The 25,761-nt window shown below is 34.2% G+C and overlaps 1 protein-coding gene across 1 annotated transcript in view; it reads left to right on the forward strand.

Annotated features, from left to right (window-relative positions):
• AP3B1 (adaptor related protein complex 3 subunit beta 1) overlaps window positions 1-25,359 on the forward strand; it is a 139,670-nt gene extending 114,311 nt beyond the window's left edge. Inside the window, exons 24-26 of the mRNA XM_031062180.1 lie at window positions 6,493-6,590; window positions 11,717-11,855; window positions 24,608-25,359. Coding sequence (XP_030918040.1) covers window positions 6,493-6,590; window positions 11,717-11,855; window positions 24,608-24,761 — 391 coding nt within the window. The 3' untranslated portion in view covers window positions 24,762-25,359. The remainder of the gene's footprint in view (window positions 1-6,492; window positions 6,591-11,716; window positions 11,856-24,607) is intronic.
• The last annotated feature ends 402 nt before the right edge of the window (window positions 25,360-25,761 follow it).

Raw genomic sequence — 25,761 nt, forward strand, 5'->3', positions numbered from 1 at the left:
TCTAAGAGGAGCACTTTATCTTGCATCAAATGTAATTGATCCTGAAGCAGTGTAATCACAATTACTCACTTTCTTAATTGGCCTGCCCAAAATCAGAAAATGGAAACCGATCGGCAGTGTTTAAATCAATAGCTTTGTAGTAAAGCTTGTGGGGGTAGGGACATAGTGGTAATGGGTAGATCAATTGGTCTTAGATGCCAATCATGGACTGTGTGTTTTGCATAGCAAACACTACCCTTCAGCTTAGGGATGTGCTGTTATACTAGTGGTTCGATAAATACAAACTGTATAAAGAGAAAAACTAACATGAGTCATAAAATATTTAGATCTTTTTCTGAATTTGTTGTACAAGTCAAGGACAATGAAGGAGAATCTGCAATATAGAGGTTCAAAGGAATGAGCTTTGAAAGACCTCCTGCCCAAATACTATTTTTGTAAGCAAACCTTACCAAGATCACACATCTAATTAAAGTGGGGTGAAATGCCTCAACTTGAAAACTGTGCCTAATGCATTTATTTAGAATTTATATTAGGATGTTCACAGCATGTGTTTGTAAGGAGAACATATCTTCATTGTTATTTTTCTTATGCCACCTCCTTCCAGAGGCAGCTATTTCAGCCACTCTGGCGTTCTGCATGATAATGCCTCTCAAGCAGAAAGTTAAAGAGGAATAAATGGAGGGACTCAGCCTTTTAAAAGATTTTTTGAATGTTACTCTTTGTTTTCGTGTTACTTTGTTCTCATTTTGCAAGCAGGATATAAACAGCTTAGGAGTTTAGAGCAATTTGTTACTGGCTAACTCATATGCAAGGTAGGTTGCTACCTTGTTGAATTCTAGTTAAAGTTTAGTATATTCACCATCCAAGTAAGAGACCTGAGCCTTAGCTAAGCAGGTAGGCATCAGTTGAGCGGAGAAATGGTTGGAATGGATTCTTGATATAACAGACTATCTGCAATACTCCACTGACACTGGAATTACTTCCTTTTTTCCCCATGTCAGATCTTAAAATTTCCATGTCAGTGTGGTTTTTGTTGAATGCTTGAGCTCCTAGTGTTCACCATGTCAACAATCCTACCACTTATGTTATCATTATTGTCTTGCATGTCTCTGCTTTTCAGATATTCTCAACTCTTTCTCTCAGTTTACTAGTTTTTGAGATGTCTGAACAAATATATGGGAGCTTTGCTTTGTCAGAATTTTGCCCATGGATCCTTGTAATGAAAATATTTTAATCCCTTGAAATGAAAGACAAGGAAGGTTATAGAGACAGAGAGCCCTTACATGCCTTTACTCTATTTTTTGTATATGTATTTAGCATTATGAATTTCTGTCCGTGTTTGTATAACTCAGTAGGCCAATCTCCAATTTTTTGTAGGTATGATGAGTAACTAAAGGTGAAGAGATGTCCTTTTTACAGCATTGAAAGCTTGTCTTTACCTTTTCTTTCTTATTCTTTTCATCCTCTCTTTCCAAATTACCTTAGTTGTTCCCAAAACCATGAAAGAACCACAGCTTTAAAGATAAAATTAAGTTATGGAGAGCCTGGTTCTCTTCTTTTTTCTGTTCTTTTGAAAAGTACACAGGGAGTTGTTTAGCTTTCTTTGAAACTGTTTGGTGTAGGGGAGATGTCCATACCATGCATCTCTCCCCCTAGTTTTGATTTTGCATTTTCTCTCCCTAGTTTTCTCAAGGTTTAAGTGCAAAAGAACACAAGCAGAGCTCCCAAGAAGAAAAATTTAATGAAAGCAACAGCTTTTGTACCTTTCATTCTTTTTCAAAATAATTAGGTAATTGGAAAATAGTGTGACATGACAGAGGTTTTTAACTGGTTACCTTATATTGGCATTTCTTAGTGTCCCAGTGTCATGAGAAGGGCCCTCTCTTTCTGATGAGGAGAGTACATACTCTTGTATGTCTGTTCATTTCATCTGTCCTGTACTATATAAAGAAAACATTTTGCTAATTACTCCAGAAGAGTTTGGTGTAGCAGAATCTAGCAATTCCTTAAATGAAGTAAATTCTGTGAATGAGATTTAAAAACTTTGTTCGATCTGTTCTCTGCAGGTTTCATCTTACTTTAGAAGCTTTTGCTCTGAATTTTATTTTCAATGGATGAGATTTTTTGCATGAAATTTGCTCACTTCACTCTGTGTTGGTGTAGAAATCTTGCCAAGCAGAACTTCTACCTGCAAAGCAAGTAAATGAAGATGGTTGGTTGGGTAGCAGTCAGTATTTCTGTTGAGTGCAAGCTTGCATTCAGGTGTAGATGCTTCCACAAAAGCATCTGATTAAAATTATGTAGTGGAATATGTTATGGAATATATTAAAAGCTAATGTTAGAGATGCAGGATTTTCTTCACATCACTGTCACTTGCATTTTCACTTTTTTCTTGCTGTTTCCTTCCCTAGTGCTTTGTCAGCAGATCACCTAGTTGCTTATAAATGTAAGACAAGCAATCTGGTACTCTTCTCTTTATTTCATTACTCTAAAGTAGTCAGTTGGCCCTATTCCAGAACACAATTATGCCAAGATAAATAACTGACCTGGAAAAAACAAGGCTGGACATGAACAACTGCTTTCATTTGTTCTATTGCTTTGGCCTTTTTCTCATGCAAAAGCAGGATGCAGTCCTTTCCTTTCTTCAGCAAGACTAGGAGTCAAGTCCCCTATACTTTTCTGTTCCATATTTTGTTTTGCAGGAAATTAATTCTCTGTTAGTGTTTCTCTTCCTCACATGTTCTTTTTTTTTTAACATGTGTGGAGATTTTTGTGAATACAAGACAAAAACAGTAAGCTGGTTTGGGAAAGATATATTCTGGGACAAGCTGCTGCTGGGAGTGAAACAAAAAAGGATAGTATAAAGAGCAAGAAGAATATTCCCACTCTTATTAGAATACTAATTTATTAAAAGCTTTGGAAGTTAAGACTTTACCACTGCTATTGTGGGATTTTAAAAGAAGTCATTGACAAGTGTTAGCATTATTTACTTCAATTTTAAAGAAGATTTTGCCATCACTGTTCTAAAGCATTTTGTTATGGTAGAGAACTTCTTTACCAGGAGCCCTCCAGAGCCAATTCTTAAAAAAAAAAGCAACTAAACTGAGAGGAGAGAAGGAATACTCAAGGGTTTCAAATGGCAAATGCTAGCTACAGACATGTGCAGAAATCTTTAAACTCCGCATCTTCTGAAGGGTTGAATCTTAGTCTTGCTGTGTCAGTTATCGTGGAGCTAATAAGTCTCCCTTTGTTCCTGTGGGAGCATTATTGTCTTTGTCTCTCTTTTGTTCATCTTGATGTGTGCATCAGAAGATAAATTCATGTGATACTTGCAATTGAGTCATGAAAGTTATGTTAGTCTTTTAAAAATATAATATATACAGTTTAGTTTAGTTTAGTTTTTAAGGAGTTAGTAGGAGTAACGATGTGTAATATCATTTGCCCATAAGTTCACAATTAAATACATAACAGATTTTGCAAGCTACTGTTGGAAAGGTACTGTTATCAGACATCCCCACCTGTTTGATCATTTTAAAGCTTCCCTCCAAGAACTTCTCATTAATTATTCCTCTAAGGCTGTAACTTACCAACTTATTGCACATGCTAATACCAGAAAACACAGTCTTTAATTTTTGAAATCAAAAACCACATTCTGTTGCCCTGAGAAACTTTGGGTTTTTTTTCTGGTAAGCTGCTTCACCTTGGTCTTTCAGGAAAGTTAAAATAACACCACCTGAGAGATGCTTCAGTGCAGCTTGAGCCAGTTGTCCAGCAGATTTTTAAATGTTAATGTAATTTTTTGTATAAACATCATTTTTATTAATGAGATTCTTGAAAATATAAATTAATACGTTAAATACACTGAAATTTAGTTCACTCGGTGTTGGGGGAAGTTAAGTATTTGTATTCCAAGTCTCAATTTTATTCTCAAATTTCTTCATTAGATATCTGATGAAATCTCCATCTTTGGAGATACTCAGAGCTCAAATGGACAAGGCCATGAACAAAGTGAGCTAAGGTGACCCTTGCTTAAGCAGGATATAGAAACAGGTGATTTCTAATGCCCATTCATATTGTGGTTCTATGGAATTATGAAGTAACTTTTGTTAAATTAAATATTATGAGCTCTCTAATATAAAGATGTAATAAAAGAGATGCAGATCAACAAACAAAAGCTGTATATTTAATCTGTGAAGTGTCCGATAAAGAAAACCTATAAGGAAGGATGATTTTCTGTAGCTGAGAAAGAAATTTACTGTAGCACACTGGAATTAAAGTAATGCAAAGTAACCCAGATGCTGACTAAAGTGAAATTAAGAACAAAGTGGTTTTGAAGAACAAATAGCAATCAGAATTTCTATTTGTAGGCTATGAAGAGTTCGTGTTTTATCAAAGAATATATATTAGCTATTTATTCACTTGAGGAAATGGAAGTGGAATGTTTGTTAACAGCAGAGGTGTCAAGTGGTCCTCTTGAGCAGTTAGGGACATAAAAAATCTAAGCTGTACTCATGCTTTTATTCCTTCTTGTTGTGGAAATATTGTTATAAGCATTAAAGCAATCTAATAATTGATGTTATAAGTCAAGTTTATGTACAAATGGCATCTCTCCAGTCGATGTAGGACGTAAATCATTGTACACAAAATGGTTTATCTGTTTCATGCTAAATTATATAGAGTACATCTTGCTTAAATATGAAACATAAGATTGGTTGAACAATCAGTTGAACAGTGTCAATGAAGGTATTGTTGAAAGTGTTAGTCTTATAGTCCAAATAGTAGGTATGAATAGCAAAAAATTAATGAGGCAGTTGATTAAAGACCCTTCCATCAGCTCCTAAGATGATTGAGTTCTTAATCACTTTTCAAAGGAAAAATTAAAGAAAAATACTTCTTGCTTATTTTACTGTGCACTTAATCGGGCTAGATAATCAAACAATCCCTGCTCTTTTATTATAATAATGACTTTAGAGACAGATAGCATTTAAGGTAGTACAGGGGGGGAAAAAAGTTTGAATTTGTTAGCTTTTAAAAGCAGCACTTAATAAATGATTTTTTATAAAGGAAGTACTGGGAGTTTGAAGGGATTGTTCCCCTATATGTTTACTAAATAGCAGTTCTCAGAAAAGTTAGCATAAATGTCCCATTTTATTTGAACAGCCCATACTTGAGACTGCACTCATAAGCATAATTATAACACATCAGAAGCTAGAAAATAAGAACGTACTAGTTCCTAAGCATTTCCTTTTGTAAATGGGTAATTACAATAAGTATTAGAATTGTGAGAAGAAGGACTGTAAAATGCTTCTCTGTTTCCAGGTAGCTTGTCTTGCATCTTGAGGAGGGAGACACATGTGTTTTCTATATTATTGATCTATAGTGGTGTTTGCTTTCCATCAGTCTGTCTTGTTTCAGAACTTTGAAATTGCAGAGTTAGTTATAAAGTATCAGTAGCACATATTTTAGGTTAATTTAAATAACATGGATGTTAATGGATGAAATGTACTTTCCATTCTAATGATTGTATCATTGTATTTAAGTAAGATGTCTGAGGCATATCATCAATCAATATATATTGACTATTTGATACACCAGAAAAAAAAAGGAAAGTGTTCTTTTCTAAAAATTTCTCAGGCCTTAAAGCATTAACAAAGATTCTGACTGGATGTACTGATCCTGAATTGCTAGGCAAATCCCCTATGGTACAGTTAGTCAATGAAACATAGCAGGGTGAATGTGTCTTGAGTTCCTGTAGCCTTGAAGAAGTCTCGGACAAAATAGTTGGAAACTTAGAGAATTGAATGGATAGAGAAAGGAAGTTCACTCTATGATGTTTATTTCTTAAGGAGAAATGTGTAACATTTAATAGTATTGTGTTTCTAGTGATAGAAACACAATACTATTAAACTCTACCATTAAAAAAATGTTCTGCAGTTTTCCAGTGTGCTTTTACATTAATCATGTATGCTCTGTGATTTTGTTTAACTATACCAAATACTGTAAAATTGAAGTTATCAAAAATATTTCTCCTTTACTAATGTATTTATTGTTTGGCTTGTTTGTGGGTTTTTTCCAGACAATACCATCCTTTTGTCTGAAATTATATATTTTCTATGTTTACCCCCTATTTCTAGAACAGCTGTAGCTGATGACAGAATGCGTAACAGTTCTCTCGAAGGATTTGTGAAATGCACAATAACCTCTGCAAGCATTTAGATTGAGTGTGATGCTTTGTAGATCACAAATGAACATTGATTTGAATAAAAGTTACATTTTCAGAAATGCAAGACTATGCCTACCACATTTGTACTGGAGAAAAATGGATCAGGTTTACTAATGTAAGAAGTTAGCTTTCAGATTTATAAGGTAGAAATCATACAGGTAGTTCTTATACTTTTTAATGATTTCACAAAAAATTTGAAACTGATATATGTGTATTTATTAATCTGTGTTGAAGCACTTGGTTGATTCTCTGTAATTTCTCTTTTCTAGCACAAAGGATGATCACTTCAATGTTAACATTCAACCCCCTGTTGGAGAACTGCTCCTGCCTGTCACTATGTCAGAGAAAGATTTTAAGAAGGAGCAAGGTGAGAAATACTTCAGCAGCTTCAGTAAATTTACTTGGGAAGAGAACTGCATACCTTTCAGTTTCCAAGCATACAGAAGGTGCTTCCAGTTGTAGGTGGTTGAGACTATTAGTATTCATTCTGACAATTTCAAGTAGTTTAAAAGTATCTTGAGAAGGATGTGCCATGATATGATGCAGTCTTTAAAGGATCAAAGCCTACACTTTACCCTAAAACAGTCTTTTGGCTCAAAGACTTTTGGCTTCCCATCATGAAGTGTGAATGCCTTTCCTACCAGGAGTAAAAAAGAAACTTGTGATGCCAGCTCAAGGAAAGGAACCATTTATACATTGGTATTGCATCGGGTTTTACTATTCTTTATTCCAATACTAATTTTCAATACTGTTAATGTACCTGTTCCTTAGCTATTTTAAAGATTGTTTTAATCTTTTCGCTTTCAAACACTTCATATATAAAAACTACTTTTTTTGGAATACTGGTTTTTGTACTTCTGCATTCTACTAATACTGTGTTTTCAAAGAATTTAAGTCTCTTATACTAATCCAGACACAAACCCCCATAAGAGCTTTTAGTAACTTGAATATTTTATTCAAAATAATTAGAGAAAATTGTGCTTAGGTTTGACCTAACCATATGTTAAATGGAATAGTCAATACTGCTGTCCTTAATTTGGATATGATTCTTGGATATTTTAAAATATAAGTGGTTACATTTTGGATGCACTTAAATGTAGTAATGTTTACTCATATATCTCAATGTATGGGGATTTACATGTGTGTGTCTCTTCACATTGAGATGAGAATATGCCCATGGGATCCTGTCTCATTGCTCTGTAAGGCTCAGAAACTCAGTATATCCATCAAGCAGTCAAGAACACCAATGAGTAATGTTATGTATTATTAGTTATTGCTTTTGAGCATTTCTTGCTTTTGTGTTATTGAATTATTAAGAAAGTAGTTTAAATACTGTCTAGATAATTTGCAGTTAAGCTTATGGCTGCAGTGAAAAGTTAGGATTGTGCTTTGTTTTCATAACCAATTGATACTTATTTGCTGTTCTTACCCTTTGCTGGCTAAAGCCTGCCTCTCTGCTTTATACCTGCTCAGCAAACCAAGGTGAGTGATTGAACGAGGCTGTAGTACATTTATTTAAACTGTTCCCTTCTAAAAATTGTAGCTGAGGTTGTAGTGAAAAGAAGGCAGGTTACTGTGCTTCTTCCCTCCCTGTTTTTATGTTTGCTTGCTTTCTGATATTCTGATAGAGTTTTTGTATGCTTTACTGTGACTGAGGGCTTTTTTTCCTCCTGACTGGCCATACAGAACCATGAGCACATAGAAGAAGTGTACTTGGAGAATAGCTGTGGTCCTCTGTGGAGTTGTTGCCAAAATTCCTTTTTCTTCTGCCATTTTACTTCTATGGTTGTTGATTATTTGTCTGAATAAATCTGGCAGCTGTTTGCTATGTTTAATAGAGCAGAAAGGCTACTCTGAATAAAGCTATTTGAAAATTTGTTTATATGAAGTATTTGTAAATCCATGAAGGTCTCTTGGCATTTCTGTATCGCGTGCTCTGTCTTCCTGAATTCATTCTTTGATGCAGGACTTTGCAGGCTGGCAAATTTACTACAGGTTTAAAAACCTTTCCTATTCCATCGTTTTTCTTATGGATATCAGCTGTATCAGAATATTCTTGGTAACAGAGGTCTCAGTTCTACATTTTGTATTAGTATTTATTACAAAGCTTTAGGAACAGGTAGCATATGGGAAGAATTACTTTGTGTTCTTGCTAAATGAAAAATCCAAATAATAATAAATGTAGGGCAATTTAGAAGTTGGTATATGCTATTCTATTTTGTGTTTAACTTCAATTTGCGTGTATTCTCCAAATGAATCTGATTTATATAACTTGTTTTGCACTTGTCATGATCTTTCCTTTTTTTTCTTTTTTCTTTTTTTTTTTTGGTTGGTTGGTTGGTTGGTTGGTTTTGGGGGTTTTTTTGTTTTGTTGGTTTTGAATGTGTTTCAAGTCCTGTGTCTGGAGATGCCTGGTTTTATTTGTTACCAAAACAGATAGCTAAAAAATACTGAAGGAATGAGGACAATATTAGAAATGCAAGGAGAGAATGAAAATATGTATGGGTTTTAAGGATTTTTACATCTAAATTGCATGTGTAACCTAATAAGAATGCTAAAGAGAAAATAGCTGGTATTATACTGCTATGTAGAAGACAATTCAGTGCTACGCATCTTTATTCAATTACACTCTGCTGTTTTACATTGTCTGTTACATTTGTATATGTCCATTTTCTTCCTGATGGCATAAAGAGAGAGGAGCAGACAGGTTATTGAATATTCATGTCTGTGAAGGTTATCTGGTGGTAGCAGCAGAACCTCAAAAGCTGTTTTTGTCCACATGCTGTGCATGATATGCTTAGCTTTGCTGCACCATCTCCCCTTTTCTTTCTTCCTGAGCTCGGAATCCTCTGGTGAAGTAGTTCCCTGGAAAAGCAGCTGAGTTAGCGGTTGTTGTGATTGACAATTTGGAATGAGTGGATTAAAATGATAGTATTAAACACTCTTTACCTTTTTGCTCAAGTATTTTTTCTGATCCTTCAGGACTCGGAATTTTATACCCTGTTTTACATCGCATCCCGAGTGGAACATTTACTGTTGGGAACTCTGTATCCAGATTTCAACTTGTCTCTTGTTTTTGAAATTCAGTAGCAAAACTCACTTTCCCTCAATTCAGAATAGGACTAGTCTTGCTGGCTAGCATACCTTGTTACCCATCACTGTAATTTTTCCAATTTAATCTTCTTTTATTATTTAAAATACATACAGTTATTTCATCATATCAGGTGGCTAACCCAGACTAGTTGCTGCTTTGTGCTCAGGCTAGAGTTTTCTTGGATTCTTGTGTTTCAAGCAGTATTAAATGTGTCATGTGATTGTTATAGCTGGATATTAATCAGAATTTTTATGATGATGTTTTTATAATAGGCAATTAAAACTAATTTAGGATTTTTTTTCCTCTCAAGAGACATATTTTTAAATAATTTTGTCAACTTTTTTTAGAAATGTATACCTGAATCACATTTTAAAAAACCCAAGCCAACACCAAAACCCAATCTTGGTTAAGTAAACATATAGTTTACCTAATGTTATTAAAATTGTATATATAAAATTTGTTTTCCTAACAAGCAGGATGCTAATTCTTTAAATGGTTGGACATTTACTATTTTCTGGCCATTGACTACCCCAAGCAATCATATTTGATGCTCCTTAATTAGAGTAGCCTTTTTTATTTCCAGGTTCTTTTCCACCTCAGCAATCGAGACAATACATTTGCTTACCACGCTGCTCTCCTAAGTGTTCTTTTGCATGTAAATTAATCTTGATTCAGTTTACACTGTCATGCTGAGTGGTACAAATTGCCTATAACAATAAAACAGCATGAGTTAAAAATAAAGGGGGGTGAAAAAGCAGATTGAATGTGTGCCTTACTTGATAGGATGTTACTTTGCTTTATGCCAATACATTAGTCGACGATAATGAATCTTCTGTTCTGAAAAGCATGGTTTAGTTGATTTTTTTAATTTTACTTCAATGGAGCAGTACCTTGTCTTTTATAGAACAAGTTAGACAAACCATTAATGACAAGAGTGTTAAGGTTAAATATGAAGCAATGCATTCACTTCTCTGAGTGCTATCCATCTTTCCATTTACAGGAGCTTGACAAAAGTACTGGCTTTGTACAACATTTCCTTTAATTACATGCTGCGGGAAACAGGCTTTTAACATAAACATAGTTGCATTCATTTATTCAGCATTTGCTCTTCAGTAGAGCTTAATGGAGAAGGTTTAAATCCTAAATAAGTACACATATCTCTCAGCAGTGTTATGTCAGTCCCCGTGCTCTGCTTAAAAGCAGTTCTAGTCTGTGTATGTAGTTTGAAAAGCTTTTGCCTAATAGCTAAACAATTTGAAATAGAATGTTCTACTCGAGATAAATCTGATTGTTATAAAAGTTGGATGACGATTTTTGTTCTCTTTCCTAAGTAAATAATATCCTATTATTTACTCATCAGCTGTTCCATTTTTACTTTCATATTTCTTATTCTGTGACAGCAGCACATTCTGGGGCAATAAAATGCTGGATTTATTTTTTTAATTGTTCTTATTAAGCATCTTGGTACTACTGTTTCCTCTGGGTTAGAACTGTATGTGCAGCCCTAAAACATTGGCCTTTTGAGACTTTTACGTTGTTTTCATTGTTAGTGTTGCTTCAGATGCTTCATATTTCTGCCTGAAGTACCGTGCTCCTTTGTTTGTCTGCATTTTCAGCTTCTCAACATACTGTAAAAAGGCACTCACAGTGTTAAGTTGTAGTTACTGTTGTGTTTTAATCAACATGAGCATCTAACAAATCATTCTTCTAAACAATGGATATTGATAGAAAAGCATGAGTTTTGTTAAAATGTCCTTGAATGTCATATCCTTCTGTACTTCTTCTTCATCATATGTTTGGATGTAATCTTTACGTTTCTGTTCCATTTTGTAGTCATAGTCAAATAATTTTACTCAAATTCTTTATGTTGATATTTTAGAGAGCTGGATGCTAACTGAATTTACCAGTTTCTAATGTGCTGACTTTCTCTTAAATAACTACATTGAACCAATTACTGCTATCTGAATTTAAAGATAATTTTTAGCAATTGGATATGGAATTATAATTAAATGTATGATTGAAAGATTATAAAGGATCTTTATATATGTTCTTACTTAAGCTGGACCTTTCCAAATTAGTTTTACTTAATATTTAATTTCTGCATTTGCATTCTTCTTTTAAATTAAGCTTTTTATGAGAAAAAAACTACCTTGGTTTCACAGTTGCGTTAGTATCACACATGTCATTGTTCAGCTATTACTAATTCGTTTCTGATAGTAGGTCATTGCAAGTAAGACATTAAAGTAAGGTAATTATGTGAGTTCTTATGAAATGGTTTTCTTGATAAATTATCTAACTTTTAATGCCTTGTTTTTTGTTTATATGTCTACTGGTTTGGTTTAACGCTTAATAAGAGAGCAAATCTTACTGTATTCATAATGAAATACTTAATGTTTCAGGAATGCTGACAGGAATGAATGAGACATCCACTACAATAGCTGTTGCTCCACAGAACTCTACTAGACTTGTAATAATTGAGAGAGTAGTGAAAGCAGCTAACCTGGGTGTAGTTCCTTCTGGTCAAGATAACATACACAGGTAAGATTGTTTGTTATTTAAAGTACCACTGTCTTTTAATATTAATTTGTTAGTTCAAAATTCATCAACATTTGATAATATTGGAGAAAATTTTATTACCTATACCTTTAAGGAAGAAGCTACCAAATTATACTGAAATATATAATACTAAGCAGATAGTAACTTGAGACTAAGTACTCTGCAGCTCATTAATTGAGTGTGTATAGAACTGTCTAGACTTTACTGTACGCAGTTAGAGGAAATTGTCCATCCCTTGTTTTGTTTTAAAGGGAAGAGGTAGCCTTTTAGAGCACAGTACTTTCAAGAAGGTTTTGGGGGATTTTTTAACTTTTGTTTCTGTTTCCTATAGTAAGTAGCCTGCTCTAGTTTTATCATCTGTGAGGAGCAACTTGTTTTCCTACATTATTTTTTTGCTTTCCTACATATATATCTGCAAACAAAAACAATTATCAGTCAGGAAAGTCATTGACCCTGTCAAATTTCCAGTTTTTACTTGTAGATTAATCCATTTCATCCAAATGCTATGATACAGAATGTGAGTGGAATTGATGCAATTGTTGGTTAATGACAGCTTTTAATGTGATTGACTCAAAATATTTAGTCCTGTGAATCTGTATGGCTTCTCACTTGTGGCAGGAATAAACAGGTTAACCTGGTCTTGAAATAAGAAAATTAATACATTTCCCTTACCATCTACTAAAACTGTTCACTAAATTCAGAATTATCTCTAGTCCCCCGAATTTTGTTATTCAATAAAAGCAAAGTATCTTCCTTTAAAGAAAACAACAATCTTTTGTTTGAAATTTTGCTGACTGAGATGGCTGCTTGAAAGGGTGAGAATTCTGTAGCCTACACAAGATTAATAACCTGATATTGTTGGATGTAGTCTCTTTTGCATTGCTGGGCAGTTGTAGTGCATTGTATTAACATTAACCCAGCTGGATTTTCCTATGTATTTGATACGGTTAATGATAAAATTCTGTTTCACCATAAAAACATGGCACAGCTAGTGCAATTGCACTGAAATGATTGTCACTGTTGACACCTGATCCTCCATGAAAGAGTCCTCATTTGTTGCATCCCTGAGGGATCTGTATAGCCTGTGTTCTCAACATCAATTCAAAGACTAGGTGAGAGTGTCAATCAAGAGAGACTGAAGTGTCTGCTGCCTACAGGTGCTCGCCATCTTTACCCTATCACATGAGACTTATCGCATAGGCATGGATTGTTTTGTTGACTGAGTCTCAAAAAGGCTCCCTAAAATAACAGCCTAGCTCCTAGCTCAGCCACACATTTCTTGGTTGTAGATAAGTTTCTAATTTGATGGTGTTTTCTTTTGCTCTTTTGGTTTCTTTTAAGGGAAGTTTCCCACAACAGAGTCTATAACAGTAAATATATTGAAGATGCACTTACTGTTAGGTACACTCCTTCAGAGACAGTGCTTAAAGGCATGTTTGGGACAAGCTGAAGTATTCAGAGTGCTTCAGAACATCATGAAATCTTCTTTAATTTCTTAGATTCAAAATACAATGTTTTCAGTCTGCTAGAATAGTTATAGAATAGATTATAGAATAATCCATCAAGCAAAACATATAATTTATAACAATTTAGGTGGCCTTTGAGAAATGCCCAGCAGTTGATAAGCATTTAGAAAACAGTCCTTTGTTTGCTTCACCATAAGTAAATGGAGTTCACAGATATTATGTAGTCATAATTCTACCTAGACTTTACTGAGCAGGAACATTACCTAATTGATACTGTGATAAACCTGTTAATCTTTAAAACAGTAATGATTCATCATTAAAGTAAATCCTAGGTTCACATGAATGAATATTTGAGATAGATATTAGATAATTAATCCTTCCAAAATGCTGAAAAAAATTACCAAAATAGTTTAGATAGATAGATATAGATATAGGTATAGATATAGATATAGATATAGATATAGATATAGATATAGATATAGATATAGATATAGATATAGATATAGATATAGATATAGATATAGATATAGATATAGATATAGATATAGATATAGATATAGATGTATACGTATATGTATCTAAGGGAAACATGTTTGGATTAAATGAACTCAGTCATGAGAGGAAACAAAATCAAATTTTTCTGGCAGAAGTCTCATGGATACAAGAATTGTGACTTTTATTTGATACACAATTTCAGAATAACAAACAGTAACCTTTTGTCTTGTCTAAACAGTTATGGATTCAATAAAAATACAAGAAAAGTGAATTTTCTAATTTTTATAGGATTGTCATTTGTCTTGTTTTATTGCAAGTGATATTGCAGAAAAAAAATTACATCCAAAAACTTTTAGTTCATCATGCTGTTCTGTGAGGACTACTTCAGCTGACTTCTTGGAAGAAGTCTTTTTACACAGAAAAATAAGTACTGTTTTTTAACTGGCATTCTGCATTGTGCAGCATAAATTACATTAACCTATTAGTTGGTCATGCCCAATTTGAGTATTGCTGCTTAATGATGGCTAATGCCAAAAAAATTGTATTGCCTGGTAATGCAATATACTCATTCAAAATGAAATTGTACAGTTTAATACAAGTGCAAGAGTATCTAATGGACATGAACAGGTGTGTTTCATGGTTTCTTTCAGTCTAAACGTATTCACATTCATGCTGAAGATGTTGTCATGCTGGTGGAATCCAATTATTGGTCCTTAAATTAATAACCCTATTAGGATTTTATTTTTGCACCAAGCAAAAACACTTAGAGCAAATACAATGAAGATTCAAAAGTAAATACTTGAAATAAATATCAACAGAGTAGCATACAGTCACCAAAGAAAAATGAAGTAAGTGAAAACAAATGTCAAATACATCGGCTATATATCTGAGCATATCATAATGTAGCAACACTTTCTTAAATGCATTTCTTTTCTCTCTTTACCATGTGGCTACTAAATTTGTGCGCTTAGTTACAGTGTAATAACTTAACTGTTAAATGAATGTAGAACAAATATACCAGGTGACATAATTGATTCTGCTTTAAACTGTCTTTTCTGACTGGTTTTTATTTGAAGTGATAGTTGCAAGAATTTTTAACTTGGTAGCATATAGTTACAGACAGATATAAGCAGACAAAGGTGCAGGTAAATATTTATTATTTGAAAAATAAATTTACTGTACTATTTTGCTTTCTTTAGAGTAGTTGTCTGATCTTCAATGGAGTTTATTCAAGGGCTTAGATTACAGGGCGTTGTAGGACAACATGAAATGCATTTGCATGTTCTTAATAGGATTTAGCTATTTTATGTATTGATCTTTCTTGCTTTTGGTAATAAGTGGAAACATTATTTCAATTATAAAAGGCTTCTTCTAGAAGCAAGAATGTGAAATACATTTCAAAAGAGAGATTTTCTTGAATTGGAAATGTGTTTTCTTAAATATTAAAACTTCTAAAAGAAGAGTTCTTTTTTTTCTTAAAATACTTTTTCACAAGACTGATTAGCGTAATTGTTGGAATATCCACAGCTCTTTTAATGTTCTAAGAACTGTTACTTGGTGTTGATAAAGTTTTAAAGAGTCAGCTGAGGCACCCAGCTTCTGTCTTTTGGTTCAGACCACAAGTGAGGGCACTGTTTGAATATCTGAAGACAAAGACACTGAAAGAAAAGTATTTGTTCCTGCAGGGAATTAAATCACTCTGAATAACTACCTTTAGGGAACAAGTACTTTTCAGTTGAAGTATGTCTGCTGCTTGTTGTCAGTGGACAAAGCCTATTAGGAGTTGTTCTGTCTTCAAGATAAGAGGGTACATAATGGAGGACATTTATTCCCTCAAAGTTGATTCTTCTATAGAACATCACTTGAGCTCCTGGTCTCTACTTGGGCAGTAACATTCATTGCTTTAGATACAACAATAACAACAACAAAAAAAAACAAAGAAATCCTGGCTGTTCTATTTCAAAATATGATGAGATGAAGGCATTATTCAAGATTTTCAGTCATATTCTATTTAACTGACACAAGCCTTATTTACCCAGAAATGCCCTCCATGCTAGTGTTACTTTCAACGTCTTGCTTATTCTTCTCAGACAAATATTCTAAAAGTTCCTCAGATCTCTTCCTCCTTTATTCATTTTCATCTCCTACAAGTATAGGTAGTCATCATCTGCTTCACTTTGATTATAACAAAAGATAACAGGTGGTGATAGAATGAAAAGACTAGTTGCAAACTTGAATCTTGTAAAGACTTGAATGCTCTCATAATCCTCTAGAAAGTGTCAAAATATTGTCTACTATTACATAAGACCCTGTACATGAAGGAGAGGTGTTTCAGGCTAAATTGGCTTAGGAAAAAAAGTAATGGAAATACACAGAGAAGGTGTTTTTTCACTCTACCAAGAAAAATATGGTGCAAAGCTTTTAAAGTGTTGGCAGCAGCATATGGCAGAAAAATCTGTTCAGAGCAAAGATCACAAGCTGGATTTACTTCTTCACTCTAATTTTGTTTTATACTTGTGTGCTTCTATTGACGTCAGAGTATAATGTGCAATGGGATGGAGAATCAGGCCATCTTCAACTACCTACCTCTCTACCTTCTACTTCCCAAAGCATTTCCTAAATGGGATGCATCATACTACAGAATATTACTTATTTCAATGACCATGGCTCTAAAAGTGGTGCAAAATAGATCATCTTTTCCACTGTTTTCATTCTTGAAGACCACCTGTGCATTGCCCAATCAGTCAGTGAGATGAAACTCTGAAGCTAGTAGGGTGGATAATGAAGAATGAAGTTTAGTTGACCTCAACTTATTTAATAGTCCATTGCACTAGTTTGTTGCTGCTGTTGTATTCGTGAAGGAATCCTCAATTGCAAACAGGAAGTAGCAGTATTAGAAAGTGAGCATGGTGTCATATACATATCTTTGTTCTACAGTTCATCAGGATGGCTGTAACCATTGTCTTGCCCTCTGAGATACACAACAGCATTAATTTCAGTCCTCAAATTTCACGTGGTCAATTCTATAATTTCAACAACCCAATACGGGACAATCTGCGGGTTTGGAGAAAATCAAATCTCTTTCAACAACGAAGCTCTAAAGTGTTCAGAACAGCCATTTCACATTTTAAGATAGGGATTTTAATGTCTTTCTCCAATACAGTCGCAAAAAGTGGCGGTACTAACATCCATCTCTTCTTCCTAGACATGACCAGAACTTGCAGAGGGAGGATTCTCATCTCTTAGTGGTGTCATAGTGGACACCTGAATTAGCAGCAAGCAAGCTAAGTTTTAAACAAAGAAGCATGAAACAGCATTTCTGCTCATTGCTGGGGCAGGTCTAACCTAGCTCAAGCGCTGCAGTGCATGCAGTGACTGTGCAGTTCAGAGACCTACACTTTTAAGGACACTTTACTGAACCTTGTAGATATGTTAGTTTCTTGAGAGCTTGCTGTTAGTTTCTTCAGAGCTTGTACATTGCTTAGTGTAACCTTCACTATCTGATTTCTTGAATAAGCAATTATTGAACAAGATGTAAAATATCATCCCCCTGTCTTGTGGAGGCTTGTATTGCTACCCTTTAGCAAAATCAGAAACATACTGTGTAAATCATTTATTATGACAGTAGACACACTGCACTTGGTGAGAATCATACTCTGAGTAATATGAAAACAACAATACCAAATGTAGAAACTTGCATAAAATGTTCAAAATCCAGAAAATACAGAAATCCAAACTGTGTTTCACTAGCCTTTATTTCTCACCCCATGCATCAGCTTGACAGTCTGGTTGTATTCACCCCTTTTTATCATTTTGCAACCTGTCATGTCCCATTTATACTATATTGGCAGACTGATTCTCAAAGGAAAGAGGGTTTTGTTTACAGACAATTTTGATTATCAGAGAATGTCGTGGTTAGTAATCAGTTATCCTCCCCACATCTTTTTAATCCAGCAACACTTAATGTGGGGAGAAAGGGTATGCCATGGCATGTTTGTGTAGGTACATTTGTACTGAACCAAACTCCATCTAATGGGGTCCACCTGGAAAATTTTTCTGTGTATGTCATCTTCCAATTTGCACTAAATTTGGAAGAATTCTAAGGCAGAAAGTTAGTAATCAGACCCCATCACCTTAACATAACAACCTAACAACTGCATCTGCTTCCAACATGTCTGCTGGAAAGAAAAATACCCATCTATTGAGGATAAACTCCATGTATAAATTTCTGAGAAATATAAATTCTTTATAGTTATTCGCTTGAATCAGAGTATATGTTGTCAGTAGCTGATAAACAGGTCTATAAATCCACAAAGACTTTTTTAAAGGCCTTTTCTGTTCTGTGTGCAAGCACACCTGTTCTAAGATTTTTTACTAAGCAGTTAGCCTGTTGGAGAGCTCCAAGGAAGTGAAATCAACATCTGCTCCTGCAAAGTAGCTCCTTTGATGCAGTTACCTAAGACTGTTTTGCTTCTGTAGTTCCTTAGCTGAGGGGCTCAGTCTTCCTGTTCTACTCTTCTAGAAAGCTTCAGTGGGTAGCTGTGTAAATAAACTTGTAACAGGCATGCAGCTTTGATTTTGCTTCATAATCTCTCAAGTAGGAATTAATTAGAGAACTAAATAGCCTAGGCAAAACAGCTTTTCTGGTAGTCCTTAGGTGTAGGAGACAGAATTTTAAATGGAATAGTAGTATATCCATGTCCACCATTATTTCATCTTTTATTTTAAGCAGGACTTTTAAACTCCTAATGTTTTCTTGCTTTATGATGGAAGTAATTCCTGCTTTTTGTTTTTGAGGGTTTGGTTTTGTTTTCTTTATTTAAAAAAAGAAAAAAAAGAAAAAAAAAAGCCCAGCTAGGCTAACTAATTATATTTCTTTAAACAGGCAGAACTAGAAGTCTTTCTGCTTAGTAACTATTCTTAGGTTAATTTTTTTATTAATAGAGGAAAACAGAACTGAATTTTATAAGTATGAAAGTACTCATTCTGTGGTTCCTCATATTACTCTTCCTATTACCATTATTCCTTAATCAAGCCTAATCAAATCCTTAATCAAATCCTAATGTTCCAAAAGCTTGAAATTTTCTCTCTGCTAACAAAAGGGCCCTGAGTATACTAATACTGTTTTCATGTGTTATCATCATATCAAGATTTTAAATAACTGGTGTAAAATACTTGATCAAGAGAATGCCTTCACACAGAATCATTTTAATGCCCTTAACACATAGATATATATAAATGTATTAAGGAGCTTATATGCAAATTGCAAGATTTTAAAATAACTTTAGGAAATTAAATTTGGTCTTAACATTAAAAGTATGTGAGTGAGTCATTTTAGATACGCTCTTTATCTGAACAGATTGTTCTAGCCTGGTTTATTTGCTCTCCACTAGAGGACAGCACTGCTTTTGTATCTGAATGGTATAAAGTGATAAGTATGTGCAGCATTTTCTTTGAAAAACAAACAGGAGCCCTTTGAGCCAGTTATTTAAACAGAAAATGCTTAACACTTTAAGAACTAACTGAGCAGAAGACTGTCTTTGATTGTAAAGATCTCTGAGTATCTAATATTTAATATTTTAATATCATTCTATAAAATAATCTACTTTCTTGAAATTAAGTAATTTTCCTGCAAATTCAAATTTATAGCCTGTTTTAAAAATAGACTGAGTGTAATTCTCAAGCATGTATCATATTAAATGTCCAATTCTGTAGGAAAAAAAAAAAAAAAAGAAAGAGTGAAGTATATGAAAAAACAAAATAGATCAAGTATTGCAGTTAAAATTTTCACGGTGGGAGGACCAAATATTTTGATTCAAGCTCTTAGCTCATTGAAGTTTAAGGGAGGAGATATAAATACCTACATATAAAAATGCTGATATTTTTAAACTAATGATAAATTTGGAAGATGATAAAAAGTTCATGCAGCATTTTTTTGAACATGTGGAGTAGTGCTGTGTATCGGACAGTAAGTTCAGACTACTCACTTGCATTTCTGCATTTTTGTTAGAGGTACAGTGCAGGTGCTTACTGGAAACTGAGGACAGACGTAAAATCTATTTTGGCAATACAAATAAACATGGTAAAAATATGTACATTTGACTGCAGTTTATTTTACAATTTTGATATTTTATACCCCCTGGAAAAATAGATAATTTTGGAAAATAATTACATTATTTTAATGAATTAAGTATTTTGAACAATTTGTTCAGAGATAGTGTTAAAATTGCATTAAATATGCAGTGAAAAAGAAAGTCACATTATCGAAATATGATTTTTAAGGTAAATAGCAATCAAATTTTATTAGTAGTAACCAATGTTAAAATCACCAGATTAAGTTCCTTGTTTTTGTGGGAGTGTTTGTGTTTACAGTTTTACTATTAAGCTCTCTCTATCCCCAGGTCAGAACTAATACCCAAATACTTCCTTTTCACCTTCTAAGACTTACTCAGAGAATGAATACAAGTAATTTTTTTTAATGCAAATAAATACAAGTAGCCAATTTTTAGATGAGTTGTTATTTATAAGGTGAAATCTGTACATAGCAGAGCAATACGAAGATTCAGAGTACTGAAACTATAAGTGTAAGGATCTTTGTTGTCCAGTTGACATGCTGGAAGCTCCTTTGTAGTTATTCATTCTTATATTTACAAATTGAAGACTAATTCACAGCAGTATTTTTTTTCCCTTTGAATATATTCATTGCATAACTTGATTACACATTTGTCAGCTTTGGACTAATTATTTTTCTACAGCTAGGGCAGGGCATTGCATCTTCTGATTGTCTTCCTTACTAATAGGATTCTGTCTGCTTCAGCAGGCAGTAATTGAAGGCTTCATGTACAAGATTTAAAGAAAGGGCCGAGGAAAAAAAAAGTTTTAACCTCCATGGGCCATTGTCACTCTTTGTGGTAAGCAGTAGAACAGAAAAATAAGAAAATTTAGCTTGAATATAAAAGTCAAAGAGGAAGAAAAGCACTGGACAGGAGAGAGTGTGTTTTAATGCTGTTGAATTATGTGTAACGAACCCGGCTCTGCTGTAAATATCCCGATTTGCACTTATTCATAATCTGATAGTGACTGTCCAGGCGTAAATTTACTTTCTCAGATGTTGAACTTTAACCAGCAGGTTTTAAGTGAGTCAGTCTGCTGTTGTATATTCACTGCCACTGAAATTTTCCCCCCAAAAATGCATCTCTTTATAGTAGCTATATTTTGTCTACAAAAAAAGAGAAAATTACTCCCAGTCTGTATTCAGACTAGTCATCATTGCAAAGTCAGTGTTTGGCAAATGCTGTCACATTTTAGTATCTGACACTCTGTGTTTTCTCTTTATATCAACTATATATCAAATTTTTCTCTATGGTTATCATGAACAAATTTTATTTTCATTGGAAGTCACGGAGACTGTATGCTTTATTTTTAACTCCTGAAAGACTGAGTTGTTTTCTAAAAATATATAGTACTTCATTGGTGCTGAATTTGTTTCTTAATGTATATTTCCTTATCTACTGCTAGGTACTACATTTATATAAAAATAATGTGTTAACTCCTTCTCTTTTTTTGCATGTCACATATGCTCAGAATATTTAACATTCTTTCTAAAAAAAATAAATTGTAAACGTTCAGAATATGCAAATATTTCTCACATTTTTTGTTCCAATCTGTCTTGATTTTTTTAAACAGGAAAAATACTAACAGCTGCAAATGTTCCTGAATGTTGTAATGTTGTAAAATCAGATTTAGAATCAATATTATCACAGAATTAAATACTGCATCATAGCAGAAACAGACATCTTGAAGCTATTAGTAAATATTTGGATTTGTTTTCCAGATGCATTCTCATTTGCTTTGGTTTTTTGGGGTTTTTTTATTGTTTGTTTGGGATTTTTTTTATATTTACAGATGGATCCTTTGTTGCAACAGAACCATGCCCATAATACATGTCTTATGTTTAGAGTTGTCCACAGGACAAATTCATTCTTTTGGACCTACAGTCAATCAATGTACATCTTGGATTTAAATGTATCACAGTGCAGTTTTCAAGGCTTCTTAAAGCCAAATTTCATGTTGGTTTATTGTCTTTTTTGGTTTAGTTTGGGGATTTGTGTTTGTTTTTAATTCAAATTCTAACCTACAAAGTGAAAAATTATTACTGACTCGGTAATAATTATCAAGAAGAAAATGAAATTTTCTCACTGAGAGTGAGCACATGTTATTAGTGATTAATTTTTTGCTGCTGAGAGATTTTTTTCATGCCTTTCTGGGCTTCCCTAGTTATTTAGTTGAGCACAACACACCTTTTTTGAAAATTCTTGAGGGTTTATGGTAAGAGTACGTAAATGCAGTAGCATGTATTTAGTTGAAAAAACAGCTATTAACTAAATCCTTCAATGACAGTGTATTTAAAACATCTAAATAACTGACAAACCAGCTTTACTGGCAGTGCCAACTGCTCCATCCTGTTATAATTGTATTCAGTTTTACAGATTATACAAGTGTATTTATAACTCTCCTTAGAAACTAGATTATATTCCCTATTCTAAGGAACAGATTTTGGTTTCCAAAGTTCAGAAGCAACAGTAAACCCACTGAGTGGTTCTCTTCTATACATGCATTTTTAATGGTGAAATAAGTCTTCCTGTTGCGGTCCAGTTCTTCCTTCATCGGTGACCATGGATAGAAGCTGATTAGCTGCTGCTAGTTATGCGTATTAACACTTTGTAAAATTACCTGAGTATCAGGCCCTTTGCATCTTGCAAACCACATACAAACTCACATTTTATTGATTTTGTGTGGTTTGTTCAGGGCTATGGAAAGGTACTGTTAATCCCCTAGGTGATTTTGCAAATTCACATGTAAAAATATCAGCACAAAACTCATCTCTCATGCTTTGGACCACCTTGGCTTTCCCAGAACACTGACTTTGTATCGCTTTCAGCTTTTGATAAAAGAGGGTAAAATCAAGCCTCGGGGCTATGAAGCACAGCAGGAGTGCCAACTAGCAACCTATTTATGCGCATACTCAGAGATAATCTGCTTCTGTGTTGTCCCAAGGCATAACTGTTAAGTAAATAAAGTGACTAATAAGACTATTGTTTCTATAATTATCCCCCTGTCGAAGTCAACAAGAGAAATATTCATCTTCTACCTTGCAGCATAAATAGATAAAATCATTGATATAACTAGCTAAGTAGGTAATTTTTGTACTAGTAATATTGTTTTATAACCTCCTATTAAAAAGAGAGGTCTTTGAATGTATCAGTAATCCAGACAAAAGAAATAGATTGACCTATGATGGGTGACATTAGAAAAGTGCCTCATGTTTCCTTAATTAGTATAATGTGTTATGAGATTTTGATATTCTTAGTTTAAAAAGAAAAAAAAAGACAGAAATTACTTCTCGTTTAAAAAGAACCTGCTTCCTGCTTAAGTGGCTAATATTTTAATTAAGTCTGGAGTGAAGTTTTTTGAGTATCTCCCGATAAACTCCCTCCTTTATGTTGATGGTAATTAAACAGATCCCCAAGGGCTTGGGTAGGCGCTTTGCAAGGCCCATGCTGATTGTCAGACAGGAGACACTGACCAGTTGGTTTGCTCTTGAATAGCCCGCAGCGTGCTGTCAGCGCAGCAGTTTGATTTTTCTGTATTGTGAGCTGTTGTCAGGGCTAACTGGGTCCTATTGTGACTGAAGATGTTGCGCAAATTGAGGCAGATGGCTCTGATTCAGACACGTGTCATTCAGAAAGAGGAGGGGAGATTGGCCCTGCAAAGTGGGGTCAGACGGGGTCACAGACCTGCTCTACACTTGTTAGTGTTTTCAAAAGCCCATGTGCAGCAACTTTGTTGTTGAGAAGTAACCAAGAAGGGGGGAGAGCATGTTGTGCTCCTGGTGGAAGATGGAAAGATGGACGCTGTTGCCATCCTTGCTTCCTGTCTCTTGGGCCTGGCTCTGCACACAGAATGAATTAACAGGATTGACAGAAGTTCATTGTGCCTAAAATGGCTTTTCAGTCAATTGTGGTGCTTAAAAGGCTAGTTTTGCTTCTAATTCCATGTAATTAGTGGGTTCTTCATGTCTTGGAATTTAGTAATGGTGCATTAGTCCAAACTTTTGTCTGTCTGATTGGTTAGTAGTTTTTTATTTCCTTTGTAGGATTTTTAATAATTATAAAATGTTTAAAAATATTGGCCACATTTTTGTGGTTCTGGAGATAAAAACAGAATAACTTTGTCTTGCTGCTACTGTCATTTCAAAGTGATTGTTTCATATGTTTATAATTTTGACTGGTTTTAGTTTGAATTAATTTCTGGGATTACGGGAGGAGACATATTTTTGTAAGTACAATAGTTTGGCTTTTTATATATGTTCTACTACATTTAACATAGTTGTATTGTCTTTGGGGCACCAACTAATGAAAACCCTTTGAAAATTCTATACAGCTGTAGTCAGGTTGTCAGTGTGTATGAATATTGAAGAATCAATATTTACATTAAAAATTATTTAAATAAGATTTAGTTTGTACTCCTAAATACAAAATTTTGCATGATGCTTCTTTGCCCTTATAAAATGCAAAAATATTTACATAAATTATGCTTGAAGAATTTGTGGGAGGTGTTATGGTTTATCCCCTGAAATGCATTTATGAATTTAGAAGTATTTTATTATATTTGAGCTAATTTAACTCTTGCAGAAAGAAACATTAGCAGTCTTTGACCTTAAGATCCTCAGTGATTTTTCTCTTTGCTTTTTTTTTTTCCTTTTCCCTCCAGGTTTGCAGCTAAGACTGTGCACAGTGGGTCACTGATGCTAGTCACAGTGGAGCTGAAGGAGAGCTCTACAGCACAGCTCATCATAAACACTGAGAAAACTGTGATTGGTTCTGTTCTGCTGCAGGAGCTGAAGCCTGTCCTGTCCCAGGGGTAACCTGCTTACATCTGGACTTCAGAATCTGGCACACAACAAAAGTGCCTGGCATCCACTACTGCTGCCTTTCATTTATAATAATAGCCCTTCCATCTGGCAGTGGGGAAAGAATACACTCTTGACATTCTTGTCTTCTGCTTTAGAATGCTAGTGCGTATCTATCATGTATGCAAGTCCTTTCCTTTTTTTCTGCTTGCTAACCAAAGAACATATATTTTACTGTCAGTTATCTGCGCTCTTAAAGGTATTTCCCATTTGTTCTACCCTAGTCCTTCCCTCTCTCTTCCCTTCCCCCACCACCTTCCTTCCCCATCAGCTTCCACCCCCCCCATAGTGGACAAATATTAGGTAATAAAGTTCAATGGAAATCACATTGCTTGAAAACTGAGTTCAAATGGCAGGTGGGTTCCAGCAACATACACAATGAGTATGTGGTTCAGAGAGAATTTTAGTGTGTGAAAACACAGTAAGTACAGCAAAATGGTTTTCTAGAAATGTTTGTAAACCTGAACTCATCTACTGAGAACATTGTTCCTACCTACTGTGATTTTCCAAATATTTTGTTAAGATGCTAATAAAGTAGTGCCTATGAACAGAGGCTCCCTCTTTCTTGTTTTGGTAGAAAATTGATAACAGACATGTTGGTATTGTATATACCTGGTTACCTGAAGTAAATATAAATGAGGTGGACACTATACACAAAGCAGCAAATTGTTCTTGAAAAAGTAGCCAATGTTTGTACTCCTGTGAAATTGTCTGCTATGCAGTTACATTTTTATTAATAAACAAAGCCAACACTGCCTATTTTCAAATTGGCCTTCTCATAAAATACTGATTGAATTGTTCAAATGTGTATTAAATGAAATACTGATAGTTAGACTGTTGTGGCAAATACTGTCATCTAGCTTAATGAATAGTTCAGCTTTATTTCAAATTTCTTTTTTAAACTAGACTAAAACATTTCCCAACTTTGTATAAACCAGGGCTTGAGGCAAGGAGA

This window comes from Geospiza fortis, unplaced genomic scaffold (genome assembly GCF_000277835.1).
Source record: "Geospiza fortis unplaced genomic scaffold, GeoFor_1.0 scaffold201, whole genome shotgun sequence".
NCBI classification, from domain to species: domain Eukaryota; kingdom Metazoa; phylum Chordata; class Aves; order Passeriformes; family Thraupidae; genus Geospiza; species Geospiza fortis.